This window comes from Lichenostomus cassidix, chromosome 29 (genome assembly GCF_008360975.1).
Source record: "Lichenostomus cassidix isolate B80296 chromosome 29, HeHo_3.0, whole genome shotgun sequence".
Taxonomy (NCBI): domain Eukaryota; kingdom Metazoa; phylum Chordata; class Aves; order Passeriformes; family Meliphagidae; genus Lichenostomus; species Lichenostomus cassidix.
Window position 1 is genome coordinate 3,349,390 of NC_139509.1, and position 19,007 is coordinate 3,368,396.

General features: G+C 48.4%; 1 protein-coding gene across 1 annotated transcript; it reads right to left on the reverse strand.

The window, feature by feature from the left end:
• Positions 1-11,819: 11,819 nt before the first annotated feature.
• Positions 11,820-18,171, reverse strand: LOC146425985 (keratin, type II cytoskeletal 4-like). Its single transcript, XM_085041073.1, has 9 exons — positions 17,607-18,171; positions 16,438-16,652; positions 16,004-16,064; positions 15,284-15,379; positions 14,545-14,709; positions 14,341-14,466; positions 13,876-14,096; positions 13,589-13,617; positions 11,820-13,107 (listed from the first exon to the last, which is right to left on the reverse strand). The coding sequence occupies exons 1-9, from the start codon at positions 18,060-18,062 to the stop codon at positions 12,629-12,631; spliced, it is 1,848 nt and encodes a 615-aa protein (XP_084897199.1). The 5' UTR covers positions 18,063-18,171; the 3' UTR covers positions 11,820-12,628.
• Positions 18,172-19,007: the final 836 nt, after the last annotated feature.

Consider the following 19,007-nt stretch of genomic DNA (forward strand, 5'->3'; position numbering starts at 1 on the left):
AGCCACCCACCATGGAGTGCCTTGTGCCACATGGGTGACACATTTGAGAGCTCTAGATCCTCCAAACCCCTGGTTTTGTTGGAAAACAGGGAAAATGCTGCTCATGGGACAATCACCCTCCACTAGCTGCAAGACTTGTGATCCCTTCTTGTGCATGAAGAGCTGTCAGGCTGTTCCTCCACAACAAACCTGCTCTTCAGCCTCTGGTTCCTGCTCATATCCCTAAGAAGTGGCTTTTCCAGGTGCCCAGCCTTGCACATCAGAGGGAGTTGGTCCAGGGCAGCGCTTGTGGTTTGCAGCTGCTGAGTTTTCACAAAGCCAATTTGGAGTCACATGGTGGAGGTTCTACCAACTTCAAAGGAGGAAGAACCCTGATGGGATTTGGGCTTCCCAGGAGAAGAGTTTCAATGGTTTTCATGCACAGGTCGTCTTCCTTGAAACCTTCTCACATCTCCACACTGTCCTGGCTGGTTGTGGGTGAGATGGTGTTGGCAGAGAGGGACCAACCTTCCACTTTCCAAGGAGGAGATGAAACTGCTGCTCTCAGGGATTCATCTTTGATTTAAACCAACAGCTTCCACCCAGGTTTTACAGGGGAAATCCCTGAGCCGCTTGGCCCTAAACATTCCTTGAGCTGTGGTGGCTTTCATGAGACTTTAACACCTTTGAGATTTACATGTGCCCAGATAAATTCATTCTGCTTAAGCACCTACTAAACTGGGAACTGCTAAGCCACCCCTGCAGACAGGGAGAGCCTGGGGGCAGTTCTAAATTCCTGTTGGGATTCTGGCTGGAAAAACCATCCAACATCCTCCCAAGTCTGCTTTGTTCCAGTGAGAAAAGCACCTTTTAAGACCTTCTCTTGGAAAAACGGGGCTGTCAGGGCCTGGTGGTGGTGCTGCCCTCCCTCCCTCCCTGCAGGCTGGGCAGTTTTTGTAGCTCCCTGCAGAAGGGACACGAAGTCACCATTAAAAGGGTTAGTGAGGCCCCTGGGACATCTCCTGCTGGTTTTGCTGGTCTTGCTCTCCAAAGGTGGCTGTTCCCCATCTCTTAAGCGCAGCTTGATTTGGCTCCCACATCAAAGCAGACAGGGATTAGTGGGGACTGGGCTAGAGATGATGTTCTGGAACTGGGAACCAGTAACCTTGCTCCACAGCCACTCCTCACCCTCAGCCTGGATCATCTCCGGCCATTTATGCTGCTTTGGGGCAAAGAGATGGACAAGATAACTCCTGAGGTTCCTTCCAGGCTGTTCCATGATTGCTATCCATATGTACCGCTGGCATTTGAGGTGTTTCCATGTACGACGTTCCCAAAACTTCTCCCTTCCTTCTGCTGGACTGTGGGTGACCCATGTGGTCCCATCACCAGTGCTGGAGTGTTGGGACAGTCTGCTCAGAGAATAAAGTGAGTGAATAGGAACCACCTGTGTGCCCTGCCAGCCAGGAGGGACAACACATCCTGGGGGCACCAGGCCCCTCCCGGCCAGGCCAGGGACGGGGACTGTCCTGCTCTGCTCTGCTCTGGACTGAGGCAGCCTCACCTCCATTCAGGGGGCAGGTTTGGGTGCCACTATATAAGGATAACCTAAAGATGTTGGAGAGGGTCCAAAGGAGGGACATGGGGATGGGAAAGGGTCTGTAGGGGCCACACAATGTCAGCCTGGAGGAGACTGAGGGGAGACTCATTGAGGGCTGCATCTTCATCCCTAGGGGCAGCTCCAATCTCTGCTCTCTGTGATCAGGGACAGGACCCACGGAATGGCTGGAGCTGTGCCAGGAAGGTTAGGTTGAGAAAAAGGTTCTTCCCCCAGAGGGGGATTGGGCACTGACCAGGCTCCCCAGAGAATGATCACAGCCCCAAGGCTGCCAGAGCTCCTAGAGTCTTTGGACAGCGCTCTCAGGCACACGATTTTTGGGGGTTTTGGGATGTCTTGTACAGGGCCAGGATTTGGACTGATGATCCTGGTGTGTCCTTTCCAACTCAGGATATTCCTTGGTTCTGTGGAATGTCCCTCCCCAAGGTGATGTCTCACACAAGGAACACATTGAGGCACCTTTTGCAAGAGACAAAGTGTTTTCGTACCAACCACCACAAGTGTCCAACCCCTTGCTTTGTAACATCCCTCCTTTGCATAGGAATTTGTGAGGCATTTTGGCATCATCCAAACGACTTTGTGCCAGTGCTCAGGGCTGAGGGACCATGAGGGGTCTGAGTAATGGGGTGGAATCGGAGTGGTGGTGTCAGGGTGAAAGCAGAGCAGCCTGGAAGCAGCATTGGGAATTGCCCTGTGGAGGAAGAGCCACCCGAGAGCATAAGGTGTCCACTGGAAGTGTTTTTTGGGGAAAGGCTGGCAAAAAATCACCCATGGGCAATGCATCAGATTTGGAGGTGGGAAACAGGGCTGTGCTGTTTCACAAGACAGCTGTCCCATCTTTTCTATGGTACAGATGGTTTTAATTAGAAAATGTGTTCCTTCATGCACAGAGCTGGGGACTCTGGAGACACCTTCCAGCAGCTGAATGAAAGGGGAGAGTGTGGGAGGAGGGAAATTGAGCCATGCAATTTCAACTAATTCCCATCAATAAGTCTGAAAATCTGTCTGTGTATCACACCAATATCTGCAGTACCACAGAGAGGGGCTGCTCAGTGAGCAGGTGCTTGATGTAACAGAGTTGAGTTTGCAAACTTAGAGTTTTCTTTAAAGCAAAAGTGAAGTGGACATGATGCACAAATACTTCATGCTGTTCGTTGGCAGCTAGCAGAGAACACTGAGATTTTATCAGCAAAATGATCTCTGTGCTGAATTTAAAAGCGAAGAAGGACAAGGAGAGATGTTGGTTAGAGAGTAAAGCCTCTCGCAGGCCATGTGAAAGCAACTCAGCAGGTGAGATACCCAATAAATAAAAACAATTCCAGCGTGGGAGTCCTTTACCTAAATTCTGCTGCCTAAAAACCAGGCACCAAGTTGAAGAGAGGCCATGAATAGTCAATGAAAGAGCTTGGGATCATCAAGGAAAAGATTGTTTTCTAAAGCCATCAGCACAGGAGAACCTGGAGACAAGAGTCAGTAGGGCCTGGGGAGGGTGATCTAAGAGCAGGGGTTGTTATCTGTCCACAGCTGCCTCAGCAAAATAAGAGGACAAATTCGAAGCAGGAGAAATAACAATAGTGTGGTGAGCATCTATTCATTAAACTTCCCAGATGGACACTCAGATTAAGGAGATGACAGAAGGCTGAGCTTCTGGAGGATGCACCTATTACCTTAATGAATGGTTGGAGTCACTTTTGTGATTCATTTTGCCACCAACACACGGAAAACCTCTGTGTGTCACCCCAGTGGTGGCAGCTCAGTGCGTGTGCTGTGTGTGGTGGTTTCTCCACTGGAATAAGTGGAGATAAAGGCAGGATTTTTCCTGGAGGAGTCAGCAACCACAGCCTGTTCATCACAGCCCTAATACTTGGAAACACCTCTTCCAACATTCCCTAAAGCCCCAGAGCCCTGGAGCAGCCAGGTAGAACACTAGGCTCCACACTCTATTTCCCTGGCTCGGCAAAGCCTGCAGGGTTGGAACCTCCATTTCCAGAGATTAGCACCCTGAATTGCCACAAAACCACACGTTCGAGGAGATAAAGGCAAGCAACGGTCATGGCACCTCTGGAGTGGTGATTCCTCCCCACACTGAGCAAGGTCATGGAATCAAAGAACCATGGGATGGTTTGGGTTGGAAGGACCTTAAAGCTTATCTCATTCTGCCACCTGCCATGGCAGGGACACCTTCCACTACCCCAGGCTGCTCCAAGCCCCATCCAGCCTGGCTTTGGACACTTCCAGGGATGGGACAGCCACCACTTCCTTCTGAGGTGCAAAGTCACACTTTGGTTTCATTGTTCCTGATGGGGATTCCTTCACTCTTGACCTAAATCTCCTGTTTTGGGAAACTCTTCCTTCCATGGGTAGAGATGTGCCCATACTGGCTTTGAAATCCAGCTCAGCTACTCTCAACATCCCAGACTTGGGAACCTGGGCTGCAAGAAAACCCAGTGCTGAGTGACTTCAAAAGAAAGCCAAGAAACAGCACAGAGAAATGGAAACAGAAAATCCTTCTGTGAATCCTGTCCTGGGCTGAGCTCCCAGCGTGGGCAGCAGGGCAGGGGAGGTTCTGTCCCTGTGCCCCCTCAGGTGAGACCTCACCTGCAGAGCTGCCCCAGCCCTGGGGCCAACAGCACAGGGAGGATGAGGAGCTGCTGGAGGGAGTCCAGAGGAGGCTCCAGGATGATTAAAGGGATGGAGCAGCTCTGCTGGGAGGAAATGATGGGAGAATTGGGGTTGTTCAGCCTGGAGAAGGGGAGACTCTGGGGTGACCTAATTGTGGCCTTCCAGTGCCTGAAGGAGATGACAAGAAACATGGAGAGAGACTGTTTCTTAAGGGCCTGGAGTGCAAGGACAAGGGGGAATGTCTTCCCACTGCCAGAAAGCCGGTTTAGATTAGGTATCAGGAAAAAGTTCTTCCTTGTGAGGGTGGTGAGGCCCTGCACAGGTTTTCCAGAGAAGTTGTGGCTTCCTCAGCCCTGGAAGTGTCCAAAGCCAGGTTGGATGGGGCTTGGAGCAGCCTGGGATAGTGGAAGGTGTCCCTGCCGAGCACTAGGGTGGCATTGGATGATCTTTCAGGTTCCTTCCAACCCATGATTCTGTATTTCCTGCCAACAGGACTCTCTGGCCATGCTCTGTTGTTGGAGGATCAAAGAAAACTCATTAGGAAAACCTACACTTTTCCTGGCAAACTGTGCTGAGCGAGATCTTAGAAATCCACATTTTCATTTCCAGCTCAGCACCCGAGTGATCCCAAGTGATTCAGGCTCCCTCTTGTCCCTTGGCTCTGTGGGATGGACATGCTGGGGACACTCATTGGGGGAACTCCGGGGTAATTTCTCAGAGCAACAAACATCTATGTTTGGCTTTGTTTTTCCCTTTGTTCTTGTTATTATGTGGTTGAATTTTCTCCCTTAATATCCCACAGGGAAATCCACCTGCTGGGCACTGCGTGTGATCCCAGGGAGTGTGAAGCACCTGCGTCTCTTGTTCCCCATCCACTATGGTTTGCATGTGGAAATCTCAACAATCCAAAGCCAGCTTGGTGTTCAAGGCATCCCAATAATTGCAGCCCTGGTCTTCCAAGCTCCTCCTTAGCTTCACCTGGAGAGCATTTCATGTTTATTCCCTCCCGGGCATTTTTGCAATGCTGTCACTGCTCAGCTCAGCCTTCCCGATCCTGTCTGCAGCCAGGCTGCTTCCAAAGCACAGACAGGAGGCTTTACTTTCCCTTTAATTACTGAACACAACAGCGGCTTCCTTAGCCTCATTTCATTAAGGGCTGACAAACACCCCGGGCTGTCCCCAAAACGTCACTGCGCCTTTGAGCAACTCCTTTCAAGTCACTCCAAGAGTTCATGATAAAGGGGACCAGTTGCTTCTGAGATTACTACTGGGTTTGGCATAATTACCTGTCACTCCATGGGGTTTAGCACCTCCTTCCCACCCAAACCCTCATCGCTGTCACATGCAGAGCTCTGCCGTTGGCCCCCACTCCAAATCCAGAGGTCTTGGATACAGAGTGTTCACTCCTTTACCCTGAGTCCTCACTCTTTGACCCCAAAACTGAACAAGAATTTTTAAATCTGAATGGTTTTTGTCCTTTCCCTTTTTTCCCCTTACTTGATTCACATAGTAACTGCCAGTTTAATTTCTGTTGTATAAAATAGCCATTTCAAAGCAGCTGGCAGAGGTCCTGTTTAAGTCCTTATCCCAGGTCAACATCTGGGCTCTTCTGTAGCTGGGAGTTGCTCTTGTGCAATAATATTAAGTAGCTGAGTCCTCCTTCATTTATGGTTCAAAGCCTTGAAGTCTGCTCTGGGCTGTGCCATGGGATTTCCGACAGGGCCAATACCCCAAAAATTGTCCATTTTCACGGTGATGGAGGCGTCACAAACCTTGTGCCTAAAGGTTATATAAAAGCTGCTGTCCAGAGCAAATCCCCCTCATTTGCATCACTTTTGGGGAAAGTATGAAAGAATGCAGAACTGATTATCTAATGAGAGTCTCCATCCTACAGCTACAGCCCAGCCTGGGGTGATTCAATACAGAGGAAAACACCAAAGCCTCCTTTAATCCTGGAAATTAATGAATCCCCCTACTGAGCTGGAGTGTGGCCAGCGAGCACTGGATGGAAACAGAGGATCCCCACCTGAACCCTGAAGAATGTTGGTGGTATTTTTGTTCCCATACAGAACCAGCCCATAAACCCTGGCGGGTAACACAGCCCAGCTGTGTCACCACCAAACAGGACTGTGCTGAACAAAAGGGTATTTCAAGGAAAAAAAGCAAACCCAGCCTGCATTTCCCTACAGACAGAAAGGGAGGGATTGCTGCTTTTCAAACACACCTCAGCAATCCCAGCTCCTGCCTCCCCCAGCCCGCCCTGCCCTGCGGCGCTGTCACAGCACCGTCCAGCTCCCGGTGCAGGACCAGCGACTCTGGTTCACACTTGGCTGCTTTGCATGGCTGGTTGGGGCTTGGGTTCCCTTCTTCTGAGCAGATTTGTGAAGGGTGTTGTCTGTGGCTGGGAGCTTCCTCGAGCCACCTCAATGACACAGACCTGGAAAAAGTGGAGAAGAACAATCACAGAATCACAGAATATCCTCAGTTGGAAGGACCACCAAGTCCAACTCTTACAAAGATAGCTCTGCTCGTCAGTGCTCTGGGAAGAGTAAATCTCCTGAGAAGGTTTCATGGTTGTAGAAGGGAGACCTTGAACACCTTAAAATTAGGTCAGAATTTACCCCAATGGTTTGGCCACCATAAAAAAAAATATGTCCAGTGTTCTCCATATTCCACAGTTGAAACATCCAAAGAAAATTGGTATTTCCACTAAAACCACCTTAAAAGGGAAGTTTTATTAAGCAGAGGAGGAAAATACCCAGCGTGATCCCACTTTGCTTCATCCGAGGAGGTGGAGAATCCTCCACCACACGTTAAGCCTGGACCACAGGCCTGGAAGATCTTTGCCCTGCCCTGATCCACCCCTTCACAACTCTGATCTCTGACCAAACCCTTCCCCTCCCTCCCGTTAGTAACACTGACCACATCACAGGGAACAACTTGCTTTGGAATAGAGCATGGCTTGTGGAGCCGTCTGGCTGCAAGGAATGAGTGTTAGCAGGAGGAACTAATTAAGGACTAATTTCTTACTTGTCTTTATCCACAATCTGCTCTGTGGCAGGTTCTTTGGATCTCGTTGTTTCCCACCTTCCTGGGGCTGCAGGACTGAAAATCCAACCTTGGATTTCCCACCAGTGCAGTTACGAATCCCCCACGTTCCTCCTTTGTGTGCTGGGAGTAGTAACGATGGAGTAATGGTTGTAGTAAATGGTGTATTTGGTAATGAATAGAAAGTAGCGTCTCAGGAGAAGAGCTGGACCAGAAAGGGGTCGGAAAGGGGAAATAAAGCCACTGGACTTCCCAGGAGCTGGAAGCAGACTGAAAATTGGATAGCTGAAAACAAAAAAACCCAGATTATTCCTGATAATCATTCCCTGGCTAAAAGATGCCATAAATCTGCATCCCCTTCACAGAATCCCAGAATCATTGAGGCTGGAAAAGCCTTCCAGAATCGTTGAGTCCAACCTGTGACTGATCCCCACCTTCCTTATACACCTCCAGGGATGGGGACTCATCAGTCACCTTCTGTCCACCAAGAAATTCTGAGACATTTAAACCTTTTTGTTAGAACCTAAAATCAAAGGCTGAAATGGCGCAAGTTGAATTGGTTTAAAGTGGGATATTACAAACCAAATTGTTCTGGTGTGACTGGGCACTTCCCAGTGTGACTCTGTAAGGAATTCACCATGGAATAAAGCAAAAATCCCACTCCTACCTTGTCAGCAAAGGAGGCAGATTTGCTCCTGAGATTTCATTATCTGTCTCACAGTCCCAGGTGATTCAGCCCCAGATCTCTGCTCGTGCTCCAGCTGTTTCATTGTTTGCAGACTGAGCAGAACAGGCATCACCATCACCAGGATTCATCTTCCAGCTCCTCTGCTGCCAGAACCCCAAATCTCTGTGCTCCCCAGATTCTGAGATTGTGAAAGACAAGTCTAAGGCACAAATGTCGTACTCTCGTGTTCCTCTCATTGCCTCCTGACATTCTCCATCACCACCATCTCCACAGAGGCCAAAGAGGGTTCTTGTTCCACTAAATCTGATCCAATTTTTTCTGTAGCTGTTGATTTAAAGGTTGGATGAGTTTGGTTTTCACTTTTCTGCTGCTCCTGAGCTAAAAGGCTTAAAAAACTCCTCATTCAATGCTAAAGTGCAGAGGTTCAGCATCTTTATCTTATTCCAGGTGAGGAGAGAAGGAATGGGCAGAGGGCCTGTCTAGTGGCAGACTTAAGAAAATATTCCTTATCTTGGATTCCTTATCCAGGTTGAATGGAAGAAATGTCTCTTGAGTCTGCCTGGCTTTGTTTGGCTTGTGGTGGTAGGTGTCAGCTTTTGACATAAAAAAACATTTTGGTAACTCTCCCACATGGGGAATAATGAGCAAGTGGAAAAGCTTAAATGACAGCCTTGGCTCAAAGAACATTTCCTCGTTCCGTTCATCCTGCAAGGGTTAATTAGCAGCTCCAATATTTACTGGGATGCATTGGCTGTGGCTGCAGTTGTGCTGCTGCTCCTGCCTGGTGCTGCAGGGACACACTGTGGCCAGGACATCTGGGAGATGACTTTCTCTCTGTTCCTCTCAGAGTCCCACCTCTTCCTCCTCTTTTTACGTTCTGGTCTAGGTGCATTCAGTGCAGAGAGATGAAGTAGAAGGGAGTCCCCCTGTCATAGAATCCCACTGAAGGATCTTAAAGCCAATCCCGTTCCAGGTTGCTCCAAGCCCCATCCAACCTGGCCTCGGAACTTCCAGGGATGGGACAGCTTCAGCTTTTCTTGGCAGCCTGTGCCAGGCCCCACCCTCGCCATTCTAGTCTATAAATTAGGCTCAGGCTGGGTGGGTTGGTGCCATAAATCTCTCATTTTTTAAAGATGACTTTACGGCAGCATTGTCCCACCCTGCTCAGGATGGTTGAACTGGAAGATGTTGGTTAGGAAGGGTGGGGAGGAGTCTGCAGGAGGTTCCTGATGAAGGAGCAGAGTCTCCCCTGTCCTCATGCTGCTCTTCTGGCAGCACATGTTTGTTTTTTGAAGGGGCAACCCTCTGAGTGGTCCATGTGTCCCCTGGATGATGGAAGAGACATGGACTGTGCACTCAGCCTGGATGGCTTTGCTTCTTCCCATTTTCTTCTTTGTCTCCTTGACCCTGGTAGGTGTTGGTTTGGTGTCCTTGTTTTGGTTGGGATAAAGTTAATTTTATTCAAGTAGTCAACCAAACCCAAGACATTTAATAGAATAAAATTCCTGGAATGGTATTTCTAAATTATTGATTTTTTTTTCCTAAAAGAACTTCATGGAGACATTTCCCCAATGTTTTCTTTTAATTAACAGAAGATCCAGTTCCACAACTTAAAATGAGTGTTTGAACTTGTTGCTATTGGAAAGAAGGGAAAAAATAGTCAAAACACTCCTTAAGATTAAAAAGAAAATAAAAATAATAAACTCAAAACAATCCCCAAGATTAAAATAAAATAAATGTTGAGAAGACAAGTAGCGATCCCTTGCCAGGAGAGGATTTCAAGCTTGTTTTACAACTTTAATGAATGGTTTGAAAACCATTTGAGATGAACCTTTTCCCTTTGCTCCTGTGACAAAACCTTTAAGAGCTGCAGCCATGGAGAGAAAAATAAATGCAGCCTTCATTTCCCTCTTTGGTTTGCTAATATTATAGCTCAGAATATTTGGGTGTTGGCTCCAGGAGGAGGAGCAAAGGAGCTGCCCTTATTTTGAATGAACCAGGATCATCTCCCTTTCTTCTCTCTATTATTTAGGCCACTAAAAGTTAATTATTCCTCTGAAATTAGGCAGTTGCCTCCTGCTTCCTCAGTCGTGAATGGGAAGAGTCACTCTTGGTAATGCTCGGAATATTTCAGGCTGCTGTCTGAGCTCAGCCCAAGGCCCGCAGGGACAGTCCAGGCTCGAGCCCTCTCTTCCTGGGGCTGCCTTGCTGTCTGACTTTAATGGTCAGGAGGGGAAAGCTCTGGAAATCCTGGGGCTTGCCAGGCTCCCACCCCTCTGAGCTGGGAATGCCGTGTAAAACCAGTTCCTGTTTTTCCAGGCCATAAAGGCAGAGTCAACCAGTCAGGTCAGCCAGCTGAGGACCAACCCCTGTCCCCAAAGCAAGGCTTCCTCCCCCTCTTCTTCCTCAAGAAACCATATTTTTTAGTAAAACCCAACAGAAAGTGGCCTCGGCACAAAGCCCAGTCATTCCAGGTACGGATTGTGAAGGGATGGCCTGGCCTCCTCACAGACACAAGACCCAGATTTGGAGTTGCAGTGGTTCCTGGACACCAGGTGACATCCAGACACCACACGGGGAATATTCACACAATTAACAGGAGCTGCCTGATGTCAGGCATGTCTATTTCCAGATTCTATTTGCAAGTGGTGAATGAATCAAGCTCAGATGCAGAATTCCCCACCAAGGTGGGTGCCATCCCATCTATCTGGAGCCAATTAAAAATGAAACTGCTGAACTGGGATTCCTGGTTGGAGAGAGGGCACAGGTGGAGAACAAGTGTCCACCTCACCCCACCAGGGTCTGACATGCAGCTGGTCAGAGCTGGATGAAGCATTTTCCACTCTCAGCATAGAAATGACATCCCCTGCCCATCCCCAAAGGTGCTGATCTTCTTCCCTGTGTCGCCCTTTAATTGTCCCTTTTTTTTCAGGTTGCAATTAGAATTTTGCCCTGAGAGAGCGGGGAGATTACTGGGGCTGCATGACCTGTAATTCTTTCTGGTCTGGAGACAGAGAGAAATTCCCTGTGATAATAATGTCTGCAAGTCCAGTGGGGAGAGGCAGGGAAGATTCCTGGGAACTTGCAGGTGCCTGGCATGGGACGCCCATGTTTGGGTTAATCCCCCTGCTGGGGCTGCCTCCAGAGCTGGGACAGATCCCATTGGTGCAGACAGCCTCAAGCTGGATGCATATCATGGTAAATTGGGCACCTGTGTTTGGCCAGATGAATCACCCTATGGAAATGTCATTTTTTCCATGAGATAAACCCCCAGCAACCCTGCTGAGCTCAACATGGGAGACTCCAAAACCAGGGCGCAGTCAATCTCACCCCATTTTGGCCAAGAGATCATGGCCTTTTAAGTCATACAGTTCAAATGACACTTTGTCATCCCCAAAGCCGCTAAAGCAGAGTTGTTATATCTGAAACACAGCTCTGGTACCACAGCCCTGATCACCCAACCTATGAGCTCGGAAGGGCAGCTTTGAATTCATCTTCATTTGACTGTTCTGACATGGAAGGATCAAACAAATCCATTGTTTGGAGGTTGCAACAGGCTGGGAAACATCACTGAGTGGTGCTCAAGATTATTTTGGAGGCTTCTGGAAATCTTTGACATCAGTTGTTAATTGGTCTATAAAATATCTTACAGGTGATGTGCTATGAGGGGATAAATAAATCAGAGTAAACTCTAGTGGCACCTGAGCCTCACCATGTCCCAAACTGTCCCAAACTGTTGTCTCAAACTGCCAACAGAGAATCCAAAGGTCTTTTTGGTTCTTACTTCTCCACAGAGTATTTTTTCACCTATTTTGTAGTCCTTTTAAATACCACCTATGGAAAAACTGAGAGACAAAAATGTCCTTTCAAAGCAGTTTATTGAGGACGCAGTAAGAAGCTGGGGAGTTTGAGCAGTCAGTGGCAACAGCTCTATTCATGCTGTACAAGGTATCAATGTGGATGATTTATGCACCAGTAACTTCCCTTGGCATTTTGGGGGGACAGAAAAGGGAAGGAGGTGATCTGTTCTAAAAATCAGCACAGCTTGAACCAGCCACCCCAACATGCAAAAGCAAACCAAAGTACTACGTGCTCATCCATGAGCTAATTCCACACACACAAAAGAAGCTGATGGCTACAGAGTAACCAGCAGTTGCTTTCAAAACTGCCTTGTTTCAGATTTAAGCATAAATTTGCAGCTTAGGGTTTTCCTGGACCTAAAGAAGATAGGATAAAAATAAAGGGAGTCTGCTCTTCGCAACCTCTCCAGGAAAAGTTAAACAGTTAAATCCTCACTCTCTTTTCTGAAATGCTTTGGGAGGAGCAGGAAGAAAAAAGAGGGGTCTTGGAGGAGGTAATATTGTTAATTAATCTGCTTGTTACAGGAAAAGACAGAGGGTGAAGCAGCGGAACAAACAAACCCTTAAAGCTGTGATCACCTAAAGTATGAACTCAGAAAGCACAGTGTGCTGAACACCTGCAGGAGAAGTTTCTAGAGGGATCCTTAGGTTTGGGAGCTCTGAAAACACAACTCGGGGGTATAAATCAGGGCTAATAAATGTGGGAAGAGGTTTGGTGACAAATGTTGCTACTAATGGGCAGAGGAATCACTCTGCATCCTCTCGGCACAGGACCAGCGCGTCTGAGCGCTGCTGTCTGGGGGCTGTGCAGCCCTACGGGACCACACAGGGGTCTCTGACAACCCCGAAATTCCTCACCACACCGTTGTTGCACCCCACGACCTCGGGGCCACTGGACACAACGACAGGAGGTCCTGCCAGCTGCCGGATGACACAGCCCTGGTTTGCAAAGCTGAACACCCCACCGGCCTGGCAGGGCCCCATCCTGGCATTCATGCCACCACTCGCGGCGCTGACCACGGTGCGGGCTGGGTACCCCCCGCTGCGGGAGCTGAACCCCCCGGCTTTGCAGTTGACCCCTCCAGCCTGGCAAAACACCTCTGGGATGCACTGCTTGGCCACGGAGCTGAGGACTCTCTTGGGGTGGATGCCGGCACTCCGGGAGCTGAATCCGCCAGTCTGGGAGCTGTGTCTCCCTGCCCGTCTGCCCAGCGAGCCATAGCCACATGCGGCCCCGTTAGCTGCCAGCATCCCGCAGTCATCAGGGATGTTGTAGCCACTGCTGACCACAGCTGCAACAGAGCCCATGGGAGTCGGCAGTTAGCGAGGAAAACTGGAAGACTTTCACAAGGCAAATTGTTTCTTGAGTGACAGAACCAACCAAACCTGATTTCCTCCGGATCTGTCCAACGTGTCTGAGCCCCTGCTCCTTCCAAGTCCTCCCCCGTGTCCCAAAACATCCCCTCATGGATCCTCCCCCTTCCCACATTGCTGGTGCCATATTCCCTCCCAGGTTCAATACACATCCCATAGTCACCAGGACATCTCCCTGTTGCCTCCAAGAGCCGAAAATGGTCTTGAATTTAACCTTCTCCCCTCACCCCAAAAGTTGATGTTTTTAAAAATTCAGAGGTATTTGAGATTTCTGGGGCTAAACTTTCCAGAGCAGGAAAAGGGAGGCAGAGGGACCTGGGGCAGACAGATAATGCTGCTCCCAAAGGTATCTTTCCCAAAATGAGAAATCTTCATGGCTGAAAATGTGCAGTTACTTACACACGCTCACGGGGTTCCCCACACATATCCTGTGGGGAGAAAAGAGAAGCTCACATTACTCACAACTTCCAGCCACAATCCAGCCCACTTAGTCCCTCGCTGGAACACGCCTGACTATCCCTAGGATGGAAACTGTTTTTGCTGGCTCCCATGTAGCCTCCATGGCCTCCAGGCATCTCTCCAGGTCCAGTTTCTGTGAGCCTGGGAAGATCCTGGAGCTGTAGAATTCACCTGGGAGCAGGAACTGCCATGGCCTCAGACATACAGGAGGGAAAGGTGTCACCCACCTGCTCTCTTCACCCTCCAGCAGAGTCTTGTAGGTGGCAATCTCAATGTCCAGGGCCAGTTTGACGTTGAGCAGCTCCTGATAATCCCTCAGCATACAAGCCAATTCATCCTTGGCCTTCTGCAGAGCGTTCTGCAGCTCAACATGCTTCTCCCGGGCATCTTTGAGGGCACAATCCCCGCGTTGCTCAACGTCACAAATGGAGGTTTGCAGGCAGGAGACCTGTCAGGGGAGGACAACAGTGCAGGTGTCTGCAAGGCTTCATTTCCTAGTTCCTGGACACTCTGGGTTTGGATAAATCTGCTCTTCCAATTGCAAACTGGGAAAATCAACCAGCATCCCAGCCCTCTCCATCCACTTTTCACTTTCCAACCAGGGCCTAGAGCAGGTCTTAAGTCTCCTAAAGACCAATGTGTCATGTTGCCCTGTGTCTGAGTTGTCCTACTTCTCTGGAAGTGTCTCCTACCTGTTTCTTGACACTCTCCAGCTCACACTGCAGCTTCTGGATCATCCGAGTCAGCTCTGAAATCTCACACTTGTTGCTCTGCAGGTCATCACAGTATTTCCCTCTCTTATCCTGTAGCTCCTGAAACTGGAACCAAGAACAGGACAATTGTCACTTTTGGCCTGTGACATTGCCAGGCAGAGACCCAGGTGGTGTCCTACTCACCCTGGTCTGGTAGAAAGCATCAACTTCTTCTTTGCTCTTCTGGGCGATCTCCTGGTACCAGCACTCGACATTCTTGATGATGCTCTCCATGTCCAGGTCTCGGTTGTTGTCCATCTTGACAATGACTGAGGTGTCGCAGAGCTGGCGATCCACCTGGGCTCGTTCCTGCAGGTTGGGAAGGGCTTTGTCAGCTCTCAGTCTCTGCAGGGAGGGAAGGGCTGGGACATGGAGCCACTGAAGGATAGAACAAGTCAAGAAATGTCCCTTGGGATGGCTCAGCAGAAAATCCTGTGGCAAGATGAGTTGCCACCTGTGACTGCTGACCTACGTGCTGACCTGCAGCAATCCTGTCCACATCAGGGGCAAGGAATTGGAGTGACTTAAACCTTGGTATACTCTCATCTCCAGCTGCCTGAGTGGTGTTAATGAAAGGACTGAGCTGGGAGTTGCTTCAGCTCTAATCAGGCAGATGCAATCTGGAGGAACAAGATGGATGCATCTTTTCTCCGGGGTAGAGTTAGGACACAGCCAGTTCCTACCTGGAGCTGCATGAAGGAAGGGGGAACCACCCTATCTCCAGCATAATCATGTTAATTTTATATCAACCTCATACTTCCACGCTTTTAATTATTCGAGGCTTGGCACAAGACACATCCCAGAGGGGTTTCAAGCAAAATTTGGAGCACCTGAAGGATGAGACAGGACCACCAAAGCCCTGGGATGAACCAGAGGAACTCACCTCCTCAAACACACATTTCAGGAGCTCCAGCTGCCTCCTTAACAGATCTACTTTCACCTCCAGCTCCTCCTTGTTCAAGAAGATGCAGTCTGCATCCTGCAAGAGGGGAGACACACACATTCCAGCCCAAACCTGGCTGGAATTGTCGGAGAAACACACAGAGGCTACACCAACAAGACAGAAATGTGTCTCAACAAGATTTCAAGACCAGAAAGGTGTGAGAGGGTGAGTCAGGATGTCCTGGTGCCTCTGGAAAGAAAACGAAACCATTCCAACACGACTTACGGGAATTAGTTGATTTATCACTTAGGAAGCAGCTATGAACCCACAATCAACTAATGAGTATTTAAACACAATTTTTTAATATTCTTCAAATGATTCCTGCTTTTCTGATGTCCAAGAATAAAGGATGTGGAGAGACAGCCAGAAATAACCTGGTGTTCCTGTGTGATCTGTCCTGCTCTGTCCCACTCCCACACTTCAGGAATGTGTTTGAGACAACAAAACTGGTGCTGTAGTGCTGATGATGTAAACTTTGAGGAGACATTATTTTTATTTTCTACTTGCCTCTTTTCCCAACCCTGTGCCTCTTTCTAAGTCTCCCTCCAGCTCATCATAATACTTTTGTTGGCTTCTGTTAATAATTCACTATTTCAGCCAAGTTCTGCTCCAAATAAAACTACTACAGGTATAACGATTCATGTATTTTGAGCTTCTCACCTTTTTGAGTGCTACAAACTCATTCTCCACAGTTGTGCGCCTGTTGATTTCCTCTTCGTACCTGTTGGAAAAGGAGGAGAAAAGGGCTGAGGAAAGAAAAATTCTCAGACACTCAGACATCAACCATCAGGTATAAATGACAGTAACCTCAGGTATAAATGACAATAACCACCAGGTATAAATGACAGCTCTCTCTTGCACAGGGACTGCCACCAGGCACTGCCAAATCACTGTCTGGAGACTAACATTAAACCATCCCAAGATCAGAAGCTTCTTCATGAACAACAACAACATTACCAATGCAAAGAGTTCTCCAGCGAGACGGAAGAATGTGGCACTCCCAGAGGGGATGTGCCACAAGTCTGGGAGAAGTTGCCCAAGATGAACCAGAAAAGCAAAATGTCACCAGCTAGAGAAGCCCAGAAGGTCCTTACTTGCACTTGAACTCCTCCACCAGCTGGCTCGTGGCACATTCTTCACTGCCCAGTTTCTGCTTTTCACACAGCAAACAGTCCAGGCGCTTCCGCAGGTCACAGATGTAATTCTCGAAGTAGAGTTCCAGGTTTTTGCCTTTTTTTGGCAGCACATATTGCTGCAGGAGGCCCCACTTGGTCTCTAGCACTTTGTTCTGCTGCTCCAGGAATCGGACCTGAAGGGAAAAAGTAGCAATTCTTTTAGTAAAGAGGTGAAAGGAGGGACTCAACACCTGTTTAACTCTCTGCTGTTAACCACCAGAGCAGGAATGCGATTTCTGGGAAGTTGGTGATGATATGGCACCGTGATCTGAAAGTTATCTGCCCTTATTTAGAAATCTTTATGTCACACGTGTGAATTATTTGAAATCTAGAATTCACACATCTAAATTATTTAGAAATCAAAGAGTCCCATGCCTACACTATATAGAAATCCAGGAGCCCCATGTATAAATCTGCCTTTCTTACCAATTATTAGGAACAAAACTCCTCCAGATGTATTTTAGGATAAAATTGAGTCCCCAGATAGTGAAACTGCTTTGTCTCTGTTTTTTCTACAAAGGGATCCTTGGGTGGCAGCTCAGATTTGATCGCTAACCTTTACACATCTGGATCAAGATTAACCTCCTTTGCCATTGGGAAAGTTTTTGGAACTATTGCTATATTGAAAGTCAAAGAGAGGAGGGAATAATTAGAATTATTTAACACAGGACAGAAAGATGAGCCTGTCAGGGTTGTAACTTCTGCCTGAGTAGCGAGAAATCCAATTTGAACTGAGACTGTCCACGAGGAGACAGCTGCAAGAAAGTCCAGTGCAACCATGGCCATGTTTCAAAGACCATGGAATGCCAGGACAGGGATATGGCTGAAATAAGCCCCATTAAAAAGATCTCAGTCTGGACCAACATGCTCTTAAAACTATTATTATCTATTAAAAATTTAGAATTATCTTAAAATTCTCTGTGGGAAGCTGGACCCTTGCATGGACCCAGCTCAGTGATTTATGGCAGAGCTGGACTGGGGCTTTGGAGAAGGTCGATGGACTCATGGCATGAAATGGGTTTGGGAGGGGGTTGGTCAGGTTTTGTTTTCCTCAAGGAACAGCAATTCTGGAGCAGGTCTGGACTCACCTTGTCGATGAAACAGGCAAACTGTGTGTTGAGGGTCTTGATCTGCTCCTTCTCCTGGCAGCGTATCTCATGTTCCAGTGGATCCACCCCGACGCAGAGGGGCTTCAGCAGCCGCTCGTCAATGCAGATCCCTTGGATGCCGTCGGCTTTGCGCTCAGGGTAGCCCCGCACGATGCTGTATCCCCGGGGGCCACACAGGCCAATCCTTCCTCCTCCAACATTCGCGTAGCCCACTCCTCCGAACCCCATCTCCCCAAAGCAGCCGGTGCCACAACCCCCATTGACGTAGGAGATTCTCCTGCTGCCGCCCAGGTTGCAGACGCTCCTGCTGCTGTAGGCGCCGCACCGCGCAGGTTGGCTGGCGGACGTGGCGTAGCTGCGACCACAAATCTCCGAGGCTGAACTGAAGCCTCTTCTTCCCAGGACAGATCTCACTGTGGGCGCCTGCCTGCTCATCGTGGCTTATTGGAAGGTGGAATAGCAAAGTTATGGGGCTGCTCTGGTGCAGGAGAGGAGCAGAGATCCCACTGGAGCAACGCGGGGATGCTGTCCCTTATATATATTTTGGGAAGCTGGCCTTGATAGGATCAGGACGTTAATTTAAGTGCTTAAGGGTTTGGTTTGCCTGGCAGCAATAAATGCTCCTCAAAATGCAAACCAGCCCGGCAAACAGTAACTACTGAGGAAGTAAAAAGGAATCTAAAAGTGCTCTGTTTGCAAGTTGCCTTCGAATACATTACGGTTTGAAGTGCTCCCCTAACTTAGTGCTAATTATAGTTTAGGAACATTTTTGAAGGAACTCTTTGTGATTTGTTTGCAGTGTGTCGTTTGGGGTTTTGTGTCTCATGGGGCTGTGTGTGTGATGGGATGTTTTGCAGACTTGCACTTTGTGGGAGTAATTTCACAATTTTGGGTGAGGAAAAGTAACTCAAAGGAAAAATAAAAGAAGAAAGTCAACCGTGGAAAAACAAACACCATGGAAGTTGTGTCGTGATGAATCATTTCTGTGCCTGAAACACCAGTAAATTCACTGAGTTTGAGGTCTGGATTTGTATGCAAGGACTCCAAATGTCCCCTAGATACGTGCACAGAATCACAGAATTCTGGGTATTCTGGAAATGTTGAAATGTGCAGCATTTCAAGATGACCTTCCCTGAAACACCAGTAAAACACATCATGTTTCATCCAGGATCTGTGATGTATTTCTGTTTGCTCACAGATTTATGTTCTGTGCCATCAGTGATAGTTTTTTCTAGAATTATGCAAGTTCTTATTCGTCACAGTTAATTCCTTGGCTTTCACTATTCTGGAGCTTCTCCCAAGGTTGGGTGTCAGAGCCCTTTCAGATTCACCTCCTGGAAGTCTCTACAGGAAACAAAAAGGGAACAATAGTCTGTTCCA

Coding starts and splice junctions, on each gene's coding strand:
- LOC146425985 (XM_085041073.1), bottom strand. CDS start 18,062: ATGAGCAGGCAGGCGCCCACAGTGAGATCTGTCCTGGGAAGAAGAGGC. Junction 15,380..16,003: donor AGTTTGTAGCACTCAAAAAG/GTGAGAAGCTCA, acceptor CCCCTCTTGCAG/GATGCAGACTGCATCTTCTT. Junction 14,467..14,544: donor ATGCTTTCTACCAGACCAGG/GTGAGTAGGACA, acceptor TCTTGGTTCCAG/TTTCAGGAGCTACAGGATAA.